At 42.9% G+C, this 13457-nt stretch overlaps 1 protein-coding gene across 1 annotated transcript in view; it reads right to left on the reverse strand.

Annotated features, from left to right (window-relative positions):
- Positions 1 to 3774: 3774 nt before the first annotated feature.
- The window catches only part of LOC116658023 (receptor-type tyrosine-protein phosphatase T-like), a 443338-nt gene continuing 433655 nt past the window's right edge, over positions 3775 to 13457 (reverse strand). The window contains exons 7-8 of the mRNA XM_032462327.1: positions 4509 to 4802; positions 3775 to 3917 (exon numbers count right to left, since the gene is read on the reverse strand). Coding sequence (XP_032318218.1) covers positions 3775 to 3917; positions 4509 to 4802 — 437 coding nt within the window. The remainder of the gene's footprint in view (positions 3918 to 4508; positions 4803 to 13457) is intronic.

Consider the following 13457-nt stretch of genomic DNA (forward strand, 5'->3'; position numbering starts at 1 on the left):
CATGGCCCACCCTTCCACATGCCAGTCAGTCCAGAGAAACAGACAAGTAAGACTTCCGGTTTTGAAATCATGATGCATAATCAGAACACCCACAACAACAGTAGCAACAAATAATGATTTGTTTCATTACAGGCATCTAAAGAGCATTTTTGAGCTTTTCAAAGCACTTTGATGTACATTAGCACGTTTGCTCCCCAGGCCTGCATCTCAGGAAGGATGGTGAAAGATTAAACTGAGCAAAGGGAACAAAATGATGAATGAAAAAAAAAAGATGAACGAGGCATCTCAAGAGAACAGCATGAAGAAAGAGAATTACGTGGCTTTCATTGGTGCTAAGAAGTTCTTTTGATTTCAAAATCCAGGTGTAATCAGGTAGTTCTCATGGAAGAAGAGGTAATCTGCTGGTCTCTCCCGAACTCCAGATTTACATATTCCATCACCTGCTGTGAGGCTTCACCTCAGACACAGCAGATTCAAACCTGAACTAGCTTTCTGCTCCTAATCCATCTTCTGTGCTTTCCATCTCAGAAAACAGCCTCATCATTCATCTCCCAGGCATCCAAAACAGAAGCCTGGGAGTGTCATCTCTCTTTTTCCAGATTCCTACATGAAAATCTGTCCTGGTTCCAACTTAACTGGATAAAGGTCTTAATCTGAACTCAAGACACCGTGTTGGGAGGCTGTTCTATAGCTAAACTCTTGACAATCGCTCTCCTATGGGTGAGATTCTGCTCCCAGTGCCTCAAGGATCTACCTGGTGACCTGTCAGACCTGCTAGAACCAGAATACATCCCCACCTGCCCTTGCGGAAATGGGCCCACTGGTATCTTCTTGATACACGAGCTTGTAGTTTCTAGTTGCACGCCTCTGCCTACTTCTAGCATGTCCTTCCTGGGCCAGCCTCTGCCACCAGTACCCAGCACAGAGTTCGGCACATGGGAGGGACTCAGTAGATGTTTGGTGAACAGGACGATAGCGGCACTGTGTGGCAGCCATTCATTCTCAGCTGGTCTCCATAGTTACCAGTCTTCCTATCACTCAGTCCCACCCTCAAGAGGACACTTGCAGAGAAAACTCCATCAAACCATATGATGGTGAGCTCCTTAGGCCAAGAGATTTAGCTGTAAGAACATAAGTGACTTTTAAGGTTGGTCTGATGTTTCTGTGCCTCAGTTTTTTCCCATTTGCCTCTCAGCGATGCCACAAAGATTAAGCAACAGAATGGGCGTACTACCAAAGTGGCATCTGGGGGTGTCACAGTGTATTAGTGGTCCTTACATTTGGGTGCGCACCAGCATCACTAAGAGCTCCTCAAAGCACAGATTGCTGGGCTCTACTCCAAGATTTTCTGATTCACCAGGTCAGGGAATAGGGCCTGAGAATTTGCATTTGTAACAAGTTTCCAGGTGATGTTGATGCTGTTGGTCCAGAGACCACACTTCGAAAATCACTGCTCTAGGTCATTTTGTCAGCATTGTTTTTCCCATGCCAACTTTGTTTTTCTCCATGAAGGATGCTATTTCAATTCTCAACTTTAAATTTTACTCTTTTTGCTGTTTTGTTGGAATCTTAACCCAGCCTGTAAATTCCTCTGGGCCGAAATTATACCTTCCACGCTCCACACACTCTCATTTTCTGTTTTCTAAAATAATGAGTACATTTCCAGTGCGATTAATAATAGAATAGAGAAAAGGGGAAAAACTCAGACTACCAACCCCAATAAACAGCGTCCACAAATGGATATAAGCCTTGGAATTCTCTTAAAAATTAATTATGAGGCAAGGAACATTCTACCATCAGTAGCAATAGAAAAGAAGATTATCTTTTTGATGACACATTTTGTAAAGTGTGGGTTATTCAAGATTTTAGGCATAACTTACTTAAACACCAACATTTTTTGAAATATAAAACCACAAACAGCATTTCAACCCATAATTTTTATAGTGATAGTCAGACAATTGTGTTTTCAACATGTAAAATCCATTACACAGTCGTGGCAACAGTTTGCAATAGACTGTAAATTTTTATTGAGATGATCATCTTGCGATTGAATTTCAAAATGTATTATATGATCATCAGCAAATAAGTCCGTGGGGGCTGCTAAAGTGCTTTGAATATCATTTATAAAGATCAAAAACCCTGGAAACCCTGTGGAAAGAGAAAAGTCTCATCGGCAGGATCAAATCAATTATTTTTATGGGTGACTATTGAATTGCAAAGCTGAGATAAGGTATTACCTGGTTTAATAACATATCCTTATGTCTTATTAAAGTAGTAAGTTTCATAATCAGGTTTCAGTGAGGAATTTTACCAAAGGTCTGTTTTTGAAAATAATCAAGAAAATGGTTATCTCCATTCATCGTAGTGGTTCAATGCCATTCAAAGGAATATTCCCCAGTAACAGAAACACTAGCTTTGAGAAACATGCTATCAAGATGCACTACTGAGATATTTAAGAATGGTTGCAGCCAATTCTGCTGTAACGCTTGTTTTGACAACACAAAGGTCTTCCAACACACTTGATATATTAGGGAACAACTTGAGCATAGCACAAATTTCACATTTGTTATGTGTTAGTTTGATCATAGAAACACCAGTGAAGCAGAAAACTGCACCCAGCTAAACTGAGCCACGCAGGCATACACAAGACGCACCCACCTCAAACATCTACTTGCTCCCTCCGTTCATGGTGTGTGTTACGATCCACACGTGGTGCCACAACTCACCCCCACTTTCAGACAGCCCTCCTTCACCACTGCACCGTAGCTCACAGGCTGCAGCCTCTCCGACACCCACTTCCCACAAGCAAACTTCTGGATGTTTCGAGGTAACACCCCCTTTGTGTTGCAGTATTTACGCACAGATTAGCCATTAACATGTTCACAATGTGCTGCAGCTTTTCCTACTTTCCTCTCTTTTGGAGCATTGTGCCCTAACCCCACTTTCCCCCATGAACCCAGTGTCTTTTATTGCATAACTCTGAATAATGCAGGGATTTTTAGGCATATGCATGTTGCATTACAGCTGAATTGACTGTGTTTTAGTTCTCTTTTTGTTCCATGGAAAACACTGTGCAGATGGTTCCTTCTCTCCCCACCCGGAAGTTGTCAAGGGATTCCTTTTCCCTCAGAAGCCAGTGGCCTGGCTTACACAGGGACGTGAATATTTCCCTGATCTCCCACTGAACACCCCCAGCTCTGTATACCACGCTAATGGCACATAACTCTCTATGCACCAAGGTGTGACCAGTGATCAAGGCCATTAGTGTCAGAAAACCTGGGTGCAAATTCTGACTGTGTTACTGGCCAATTCTATGACTTTGGATAGAAAATCAAAAATACAGAGTCGCTATTCTTTCATTTATATAAAGATAAAAGTACTTGTATCAAATGGTTACTTAGAGAGGAAAAATGAGATAAAATAAATAATGCAACTTGCAAAAAAAAAACCCCACAAAACACTAAGTCCTTTAAATTTTTGGAGCTGCATTCAGAGCCAGAACATCTCAGGAATACAGTCAAAGGTACAACTACAGGCGACACCTCGTATCAGAAACACCACAGAAGTCTGGAGTCCTTGGGGATATAGTTGGAGACAAAGAACCTTCCCAGACGTGGTCCCAGCGAGGATGCGGTCCCAGCGAGGACACTCTTAAGCAGCATCCAGAAGCCTCAGAGAAACAGTTAGAGCCTGGCTAGAGGGAAGACTGAGCCAGGAGTCTGCAGGGACGTGGAATCCACAAGACCCTTGGAGGGACAGTCTCCACCCAGACTCTTAGGTAGGTGCCAGAAGCCCCCGAGGGACACGAGCCAGGAGGTTCTCAGGGGCTAAGAAGTCCCAGAATCCACTGAGAGACACTTTCAGAACCAGGCGGCACTCAAGATGTAGCTGGCACCAGGAGCCCCTCAGAAACAGAACTAGAACCAGGAACCTTCAGGGAAATTGTCAAAACCAAGAGCTCATTAGGGTCACAGACCCAGCCCTGGGATCCTTGGGAGCAAAATTAAAATCAGAAACACCTTAGACAGGCAACAGGAACCAGAAACACTCAGAGATACAATCCAAACGAGGCCTCAGGGCACGCTGTCAGAGCCAGAAGCCCTCAGAGATACAACCAGAGCTTGGAACCCTCAGAGACAAAGAACCAAGAGCACTCAGAGACATGATCAGCACTGGGCAGTCTCAGACGCACCGATGGCACAAGGAGCCCTTGGAGACAAAGAACCAGCGTCCCATTGGAGACATTATCAGAATAAGGAACATCTCCACAACATAGCTAGAGTCAGGCGGTTCTTAGAATCACAGTCAAAGCCAGGAGGTCCCCAGAGATGCCACCAGAGCCAGGAGGTCCTCTAAGGCAAGACCAAAACTCTGACTGCTTTTCTCTACACCAGGAAGCACATTCACATCAAAGAAGTTTAGGAAGGACTGTCACAGAACGCCAAGAGGAGGATCACTCACAGCAGCTGCCCAACCTCTCAAAACGTAGTCAGGAAGCAGGGTCCTACCTGCACACTTGGTTCTGGTGGTGAGGGGAGGCCCTGGTGGTCCAGTGCCCCCTTCCCCTGGTCGCGTGAGTAGAACCCGGATCTCATACTCCACATCGGGGTCCAGATGCCACAGTTTATAGTTGGGAGAGTCGACAATGTGGGTCTCTGCCCAGGTGCCTGTTGTGGTGCGATATTCCACCTCCTTCAGGATGATGGGGCCATCTCCGATGATGGAGTTGGCATTTGGCTTGATCCACAGGTATGTGGCCCCCACAGCCAGCAGCTCCGGGGGGGCAATGGGTGTGGGAGGCTCTGAAAGACAAGAATCAGCAAAGGACATCAGACCCAAATGATCCACAGAGCAGACTCCAAGCTGTGAGGACAAAGGATGGAATTCCAGACAGCCACAGAAAACAGCCCAAATCCCTTTCTCAACCCACTCAGTGTCCTACTTTAATTAACTAACTGTATGTAAATACTTGAATCAGTATTTCTTCAGTAACTATATTCAACACCCACCATTATCTCCTTCGTTTAAAGAAAGGAAAGAAAGAAGGAAACAGTGAGGAAAATATTTTTCCTGAACACTGCAAAGCTATCTGGGTTAATATTCTGTTTTCTATCCTCAAATGAGAACTTGCCTTTACTAAAGTGGAGTTTGGTTCAAAACCCAGGGGAATCTGAGGTTTACAAATCTTTTTTTTATAGGAACATACCAACTATTAGTGGACTTTCTCCCAAATAGTGGTAGGAGCCTAAGTAGCAATAGGATGATGGCCTAACAGGAATGCAGCTTCTTCCTCGACCCTAGCAGTTTCCTCCAGCAGGGAGCGTCACTGGCCACAGGGGCCCCAGTGGGAATCAGAGGTCAGTGAAAAAGTCATGCTGAATTATCTTGCGTTGCCATCTCTCTTCCATTCTATGTGTAAGTTCTATATTTTCAACTTACTAGACTAGAATTTCAACCAAGATTAATGGTGGCCTCTTTCTGGCAATTTTGAGCTCACTGGCAAAGCTGCAGAAATTAACATTTACTTTGTATGTATTTACCAGGAAATCTCACATGTATTACTTAGTGTAATTCTTGAGACATTATCACCTCCATTTTGATGGATAAAAAAATTGGGAACCTAAATGATCAGATCACCTAACCAAGACAGTGGAGCAGGTAAGGCAAGATGGGATCCATGTCTGCATGCCTGCCCAGATCAGCTTTCCCCTTGAAAGGCTGTCTGCTTCTTGATAACCATTTCCTAAAAATCAAAGTGGATGTGTATGTTATTATTATTCAGAGCCAAAACAGCAGTGGAACAATAAAAAAGTGAGGAGGAGAAAATAAGCCCCCTTCCCTACTTCCTAATATAACCTCCATTTTTATTTCTCCACGTTCCATTCCAGTTTCTGGGCATATACTTAAATGTTTTTCATATGGTTATAGCAACACATAGACCCAATGTAGATGTTCTTTTCTTCCCTCACTTATTATATCCAAAGGACTTTGTTTATATACTATGTGGATTTTACCATCACTGTCTTTAACAGTTACAGAACAGTCCATCAGATAGATAATCACATCAATTATTCTCCAGTTGTTGGGCCCATGAGTTGTTTCAAGTTTTGCTATGGTAAATAATGCTGCAATGAACATCTCTGTGCAAATGACTCCAGTCCTTTTAGTTTCATATTTTCTTAGGACCAACTTCCAAGAATGGGATTATTTTCTCAGAGGGTATGAACAAGTTAATGATTCTTGGAGTAGAACTAGGAAGTGAAGAGTGGGGAAGGCATTTGGGAGTATTGGACAAGGTGGATTTGTTCAGTAACTTTTGAAGGGCCTCTGGGCTATGCAGGTGGGTAAGGCAGGTATCAGTTTCAGTTTGGAACTCAGGTGAGAGCTTTGGGATAGCTAAGACTCATGCAGTGTTTTCTTTCTAATTAATTATCTAGTAACGAAGATTCTCCAGAAACAGAATAATTGCTATGAAACAGAGGTGGACAATATTTTCTCAGTATGACTCGAAGCAAATCTTAAGGGACAAGTTCAAATGGTCTCTATTATAGCCTGCCATTTGTTCAGAGGAGGAAATTAAGCAGATTAGTCAAGCTAGATGCTTTTCCTTACAAAGCCATGGAGGTTATTACTCAAGGCCTTGTTATCTCAAAGGTGTTTGCAAATTGATTTTTGGATAATTTGTTCCAGGTAGAGAAGTTAAGTTGGCAGGCAGATAATTTCTGGGCTCATCCTTTGTGCATTTTAAATATATAGACCCTTTGATCACCATTATCAACTCTCCAGAGCTCCCATCAGTCTCCAATGAGGCCCCAGGGGTGATATTTTGTAGCTCTGTGATGACTCTGCCCAATTCCTTAGTATAATTATTCACAGACTGGCCCTGGCAGAATTAAGATCAGCAGGTTTCAATACTTTTAAGGCTTGAGCAAGTGGCCACATTAAGCTCTCTTCCATCGACTTTCTACCATGGTTTTTGGTCTCCTAATTCAGGCACTAGCAGTAAATTGCTGACCACCAGAAAAAGAAAAAAAAAGTATCAGTCTTTCTAAACGTTTAGTCTCTTTTCATGTATTTCTGATGGTACGTGTAAGTGTAGTAACAGACATTCCCTCAAGGGTATAAATGTCTCCATCTCAAATGACTCCCTGGTTTACATGTCACTGTACAGATTAGCCAATGCAATGATCTCTCCCTCCGTCCCCTCAAGAATATATCATGAAGTACATCCTAGTGTTTCCTGTATCTGGCACCAAGAAGCCAACAGATTATTGTTTTTTTCTCCATTTTTAGTACTTTGTTGATTTATAATTGGCATTCTTTAGAGGGAACACTTAAGTTCAAAGACAAGCAGGCTAGAGACACAGAATGATTTTGGGTGGTAGACACTACCTTTTAAAAGACCATGTTTATTTGAGTCCACTGTCCTCTCTATTTGAGATGAGCTGTTCAACCAGTGCAAGAACTCTATGAAGCCACCTAATCCAACAACTAGAGTTATCAGAAAGGAAACCAAGGCCCAGGGAGAACCCATGAACCGTTAACCTAGAAGGAGATGTGGACACAGCATTAGAATTCAGGGCCCAGGTAGCATTCCTGCCCCTCCTTTTCTCTTCTTGTACTTGAGATGTTTAAGCGATTAACCGAAAGGATCATTAAAGAAAGTCTATACCAGAAGTCTTTTAACTTTTGGGGATGTTTAGGCCCTTATGAAAATGTGGTAAGAAATTCCAGACTCTCTTCTCAGGAAAATGCACATAAGCATTATTACCTAGAGTTTTGCACACCATTTCAGGAATTCATGAATCCTTTTGAAGCCCCCGCATGAATGCTGGAAGAGTCTATGTTGAGAATAAAGGAAATTCACAGAGACTCTGCTGACAGATGACCTAATAGCTCACACTTCTTTGGGACCCTGATGCCACTCTTTGTTGCAGGGGCTAGAAGTTGGGAGCACAATAGTGTAAGGAAATGGAACTTGATGTAGTGGGTCACTGATCTAGTACTTCCAGGCCCCCAGGTCCCCAAACACAGGGGTGAAAATACACAAGCTAAGATTTCCACAGGACAGCACCAAGTAAATGTCTAGGTTCCCATGATCATGACCCCCCTAGTACACTCATAGACTCAACACCTGGGCTAATATATATTTAAAGGAAAAAGACATGACCCTGCCCATGAAATGTTATATCTGAAGTAGAAATCTTCCACAGAGGCTGTCTTAGCTTGGACTGCTGTAACAAAATAACATAGACTGGGTGGCTTAAAAAAATAGACATTTATTTCCCACCATTCTGGAGGCTGGGAAGTCCAGGATCAGGGTGTCAGCAGTTTCAGTTCCTGGTGAGGACCCTCTCCTTGGTTTGCAGACTGCTGCCTTCATGCTGTGTCCTCCCACGGTGCAGAGAAAGAAAGAGAGCTCTGGTCTCTTCCTTGTCTTATAAGGGCATTAATCCCATAATAGGGGCTCTGCATACATGACCACATTGAAATCCAATCACCTCCCAATGGCCTCACCTCCTAATACCATCACATTAGGGGTTGGGGCTTCAGCATATGGACTGGGGATTTGAGGGGGTGCATAGCAGAGGCCATGTTTTCAAATCCATCTTTCTCTCCATAAAGGACATCATCTAATTGCTGGAGTCTTGAGATGAGCAACCTGGCAGAGAGAAGGCCCCTGTGAAAGAAACCCCAACTCGTGTGTAGTCTGTGCCTCTCACATGCCAGACAGAGTGCCGCATGTTTGGAATTTAGTGGTGAAAGAAATATAGGTTGTCTGTACCCATGACTCCCAGGGTGAAGCAGTCAATTAAAGCAGTATTGACAATAAAGAGAATCCTGATGGAGGGATGACAGAAACAGTCAGGAGGCCTGTGAAGGGACCTACTCTGGTCTAAAGTTTAGGGAGGCTCTTAGAGACAGAGCTTAAGCAAGATCTATGGGGCCAGAAATTCATACAAAGTCTGTGAGCAAAGAGATCGTCCTAGGGATCCGGTAGCTCTGTGATGCTTGGGAAGGCACCATGCAGAGCCAGACTGGTAAACGGTGTGCTCTGAACACTTATCCATGCAGTCATCATACAAGAATTGAGTATCTGCTACATGTCACTCGCTGTCCTACCCCCCAAAATACACAGTCCTGGTTGCCAGGAGCTCATGTTCTAGCTTTTACTCAAGGAGGAAAAGAGGGATAAGGAGAGAATAAAGTTGATTCAGAAGCTGCTGAAGAGGAGGAAATCAGAGGACAAGCCAGACATAGGTGGATGCTTATAGATAAATCACTTGATGCACATACATATTATGGAATACTACACGGCAAGGAAAAAGGAGCAAACAACTGATATATAACATGGACTAATATCAAAAGAAAACTATGCTGTGCAAAAGAAGAAAAAAAGAAGAATGCATAATAATTCCATGTATACAAAAATTTCGAGAACAGGCAAAATTGATCTATGAAGATAAAAGTCAGAATCACAGTTACCTATGGGAATAAGTACTGACTGGGACAAGGTATTTCTGGGGTGTTACAATGTACTACTTACTGATTTGAGTGATTAAACAATAAAAATCAAAACAATTAAAAGAAAATAGTATTACCTCTGGTGGGGTGATTTCCTAGAAGGAGGCATAAAAAAACTTTCTGGGGTAATAAAAATGTGTCTTGACTAGAGTTGTGTAAGACTCATTAAACTGTACACTTAAAATATGGATATTTGGCTATATGTAAATAATACCCTAAGAAAGACTTAAGAAAACAAACAGACAAAAATATAGCTTGTCTGTAACCCAGCAGGTGGATTGGAATTAGGAAGAATGGCACTAAATCTTACTTGAAACTGAACCCTAGAATATTTGGAGGAAATGAGCCTTTAATCCTGTATCATTTCTGTCCAAACAATTCCATCAGCATCATCAGATGCTTGAACTGCCGTGAATTTTCTTAACAAGAGTTTGTTCAGACACACATCAGTTCTTAAGAGTCTTTCCACTGTGAAACAACCAACCTCCTCTCTCTACCTGGCTCCACACCATTAACTGTGCAAAGCCAGCAGTGAGTGTCTGACATCTGACCGCACTCTCTGCTGACAAAGTTTGGAACCAAATCAAGAGGGAGGAACTCAAGAGCTCTGAGTTGGGAGATGGCACTGGCCCCCTCCAGCCGGGAGGGAATAAAAGCACTTGGAGGACAAGGACCCCATGGGCCATCGTCAGGAGGCCTGGGCAGCAACTGCCCCTGGCTATTCAAGGCTCTCCTTCAACATGCAGGCGGTGAGGTGACCCTTTAACGTAATTATGCTTCATCCTCAGGCAGCAATCTCCAGACCAATTCCGTCTTTCTTTTTCCTGCTGTGAGTACTTGTAACAGTTTGACTCCCCAGAAATTCCTACAGAGAGCAAAAGTGCTTCATGTAGCTGGAGAGCAAGCTTTGCACTTACGTATTGTCTGCTCCAGACAGAAATTAAATATTTTGGAAAAAAAAAAAAACCTGAATGTTACTAATATGTGAAGTGAGCCCTGAGACATGTTTAAGGTAAACCTAACCTGGCCTCCGACCGTGTCTGTCACCCGCTACCTCCTACCTGATCACCCTTCTAATTGCTTTGCTATTTACAGGCCTGTGAGAGTCCATGGGAATGCCCTGCCCCACCTGCCAACATACCACACATACCTGCACACTGTTTCATCAGTCCCACTTCCACACGTTTGCACACACACTTTCTCCCAACTGGAACATCTTTCCTTCTGCCTGGAACCCAACCACACCCATTTTTCTTTTCAATTGTTTCATAACTACTCAGTTCTGTAGATCACAGGGCTGGGCACAAAGTAGGCATTCAAAAGCATCCTGCTGGCTAGACTTTCTACTGATTGGCATGTACACTGTTTCATAAGTAACAGACTGAGGATCAAAAAGGAGAAGGTAATGTAGGCTGGGGCCAGGGTCCGAGTCTTTCTTTGTCCTTCTCTACTAGTCAGCTGTGTGACCTTGGACACACCACTCAGTCTTCATGGTTCTCAATTTCTTCATGTTTAGAATGGAAGATGGTTCTACAATTCAAATTATAAAAGTATCTGAATTTTCTGCCAAGGACCATAGAGGTTCTATGCAGATATGTTCACTGACTACCCTGACTCTGTTGTCAACAGTAGACTCCACTCCCTCAGGCCTCTCTGGCCTATGAGGTCCCTGAACAGAAGATACAATAAGTAGATATAGCATCCAACCCACCAGGAGGTGCCCACTAGAATTAGTCTTTGTCTTTGTGTATCTAGCCTAGCATATGGCCAATGTTCAATAAACATTTAATGTCTTATTTAAATGGACAGGGAAAATATTGACTATGTTTTCTTAAAAGCGGAGGTTGGGGTGGCAAGAAGAAAAAGAGCAAGAAGGAAAGAGTTATAGAGAAGAGTGAATGGACGTCCAAGATGAGAATTAGACATGTTTGGGAAAAGACATCAAACTACTGGAAGAGAACAATAATCATAGACATAGCTAAAGAAAATTTCTTTGAATTAAATGAAGGTCTGAGTTTGCAGACTACAAGGAGCACAGTGGGTTACAGGCAAAAATAAACGATGAGACTCACATTTAAGCACACACTGGCAATATTTTGAAATACAAGGCTAACGAAAAATTCTCACAAGCATCTAGACAAAAAACATCTCCATCAAGACAAAACAAAAAGACTAAAAAAATCAGTTCTTGGTCTTCATCATTTTTGAAGCACTAGGATATAAGGGCGAAGGTGACAACAGTAATAATAATAACAAATGACAGAAGAGGCAGCTAATAGGTACTGGACATTTCTGATGCACTTGTCAATGTTCTTAGTGACTTAAAATATTAACTCATTTAATCTTCATAGTAACTCTTCAGATAAGCAATATTACGATTCACATTCTTCTGAACAGAGAAAGAGATGCAGATTAAGTAACTTGCCCAATATCAAACAATTAGTAACTCAAAGAGCCAGGATTGGGGTCAGGGCAGCCTTACTGGGGTGGGGTTGGGTCCTCTACTCCCAACCACAATAGTATAACACACACACAAAAGGCTTTAACGGGATGTTTCATGTCCCAAGAAATTTACAGCTAGCTAAGCTGTGGTGCATTTACAAAGCCTATAGACAGACAATTTCAGATTCTGAAAAATGCAGAAAGCATATTATTTACACACCCTTCCTTAGAGAAAAATTACTGGAAGATAGACCCCAGTCCACACTGGGGTGAACCATGACCTCTCAGATGGGGGAAGTGGGATGTTAAAAGGATCGGTCCCATGGGATGATTACTACCACAAAACCCTTCTTTCTCAGGCAAGAGTCTAGGAAAGAATCGTTGCCTCATGCCAGACTAAAGTGGAGACAAAACCCAAACTTTAAAACAAGGCCGAAAACCCAATGGCATTTAGATTGTGCGTAAAAGCAAGGAATTGCATTATAAATGGTTAGCCCTTGCTTTGGCAATAACTGGAAAGACATGAAAAATTTCTCTGGAATAGTCTCTGCCTTAAACAAGAGTTTCTGAGGATACAGAAGTCCAAGTTTAACTAAATTAAAATGAACAAAAAAATCCCACCAACCTATGCCTGTTAAAATACCTGGACATAAATACACCAAAAGGATTTTTTTTTCCTTAGGGTTGTTAAGAAATGAGTACTGTTTTCTATGTTTCTGCAAATGTCCTCTAATAAACCTGCACTGGGGGTTTATTACAAAGTAAAGCATTTTAAATAAGTGAGGTTTTCTTATACACTGAGCTTTTTTATATATGGGTGGGACCTCTGTTGGGGGTCTATGCCCTCCACCACCAGGAGTATTTAACAGCCAGTCTCCCCTCTCATCTGCCCACAAAGCAGGTACCAGGTAGCAGGAATCAAGAACCACAACTGTGTCCATTTGCCAAGCCAGTTCCCCAGCCATAGCTCCCACATAAGGAGAGATCCTGGCTGCTCCTGGCCCTGCTCAGAAGCCTCCACCGTTGAGACTTGATTTCTAGGTGGCCCTCTAATCAGAGCAACTAACATTCTACAGTACTTGACCTGTTTCCCTGCACTCCCTCCAGGGGACCTAAAAGCAGACTTTGTTTTACTCCCATTTTACAAATGAGGATGCCGAGGCTCAGCTACGTTAGGCAACCTGCCTAACCTCACAGAGCGAGTAAGCAGAAGTACGTTCAAACCCAGGCTTTCTCAAAGTCCGCACTCCTTCCTCAATACTGCGCCCACCCTCTTTGTGCTGCAGGTGTTGACATAAAAGTGCGCTTCTGTGTCAGCTCCGCAGCCCGTGAATTCAGCAGACCGAAAGCGCTCGCTGAGGCCAAGCTGCGGGCCAGGTGCCGTGCTCAGAACTTGACTTGCATCACCTTGGTTAATCCTGGCCAACTCTTTCAGGCAGGTGCTATTATCAATCCCATTTTAGAAATTTTTATTTTTTTTTAAAGCCTTG

The sequence above is a fragment of the Camelus ferus genome, chromosome 19 (assembly GCF_009834535.1).
Source record: "Camelus ferus isolate YT-003-E chromosome 19, BCGSAC_Cfer_1.0, whole genome shotgun sequence".
NCBI classification, from domain to species: domain Eukaryota; kingdom Metazoa; phylum Chordata; class Mammalia; order Artiodactyla; family Camelidae; genus Camelus; species Camelus ferus.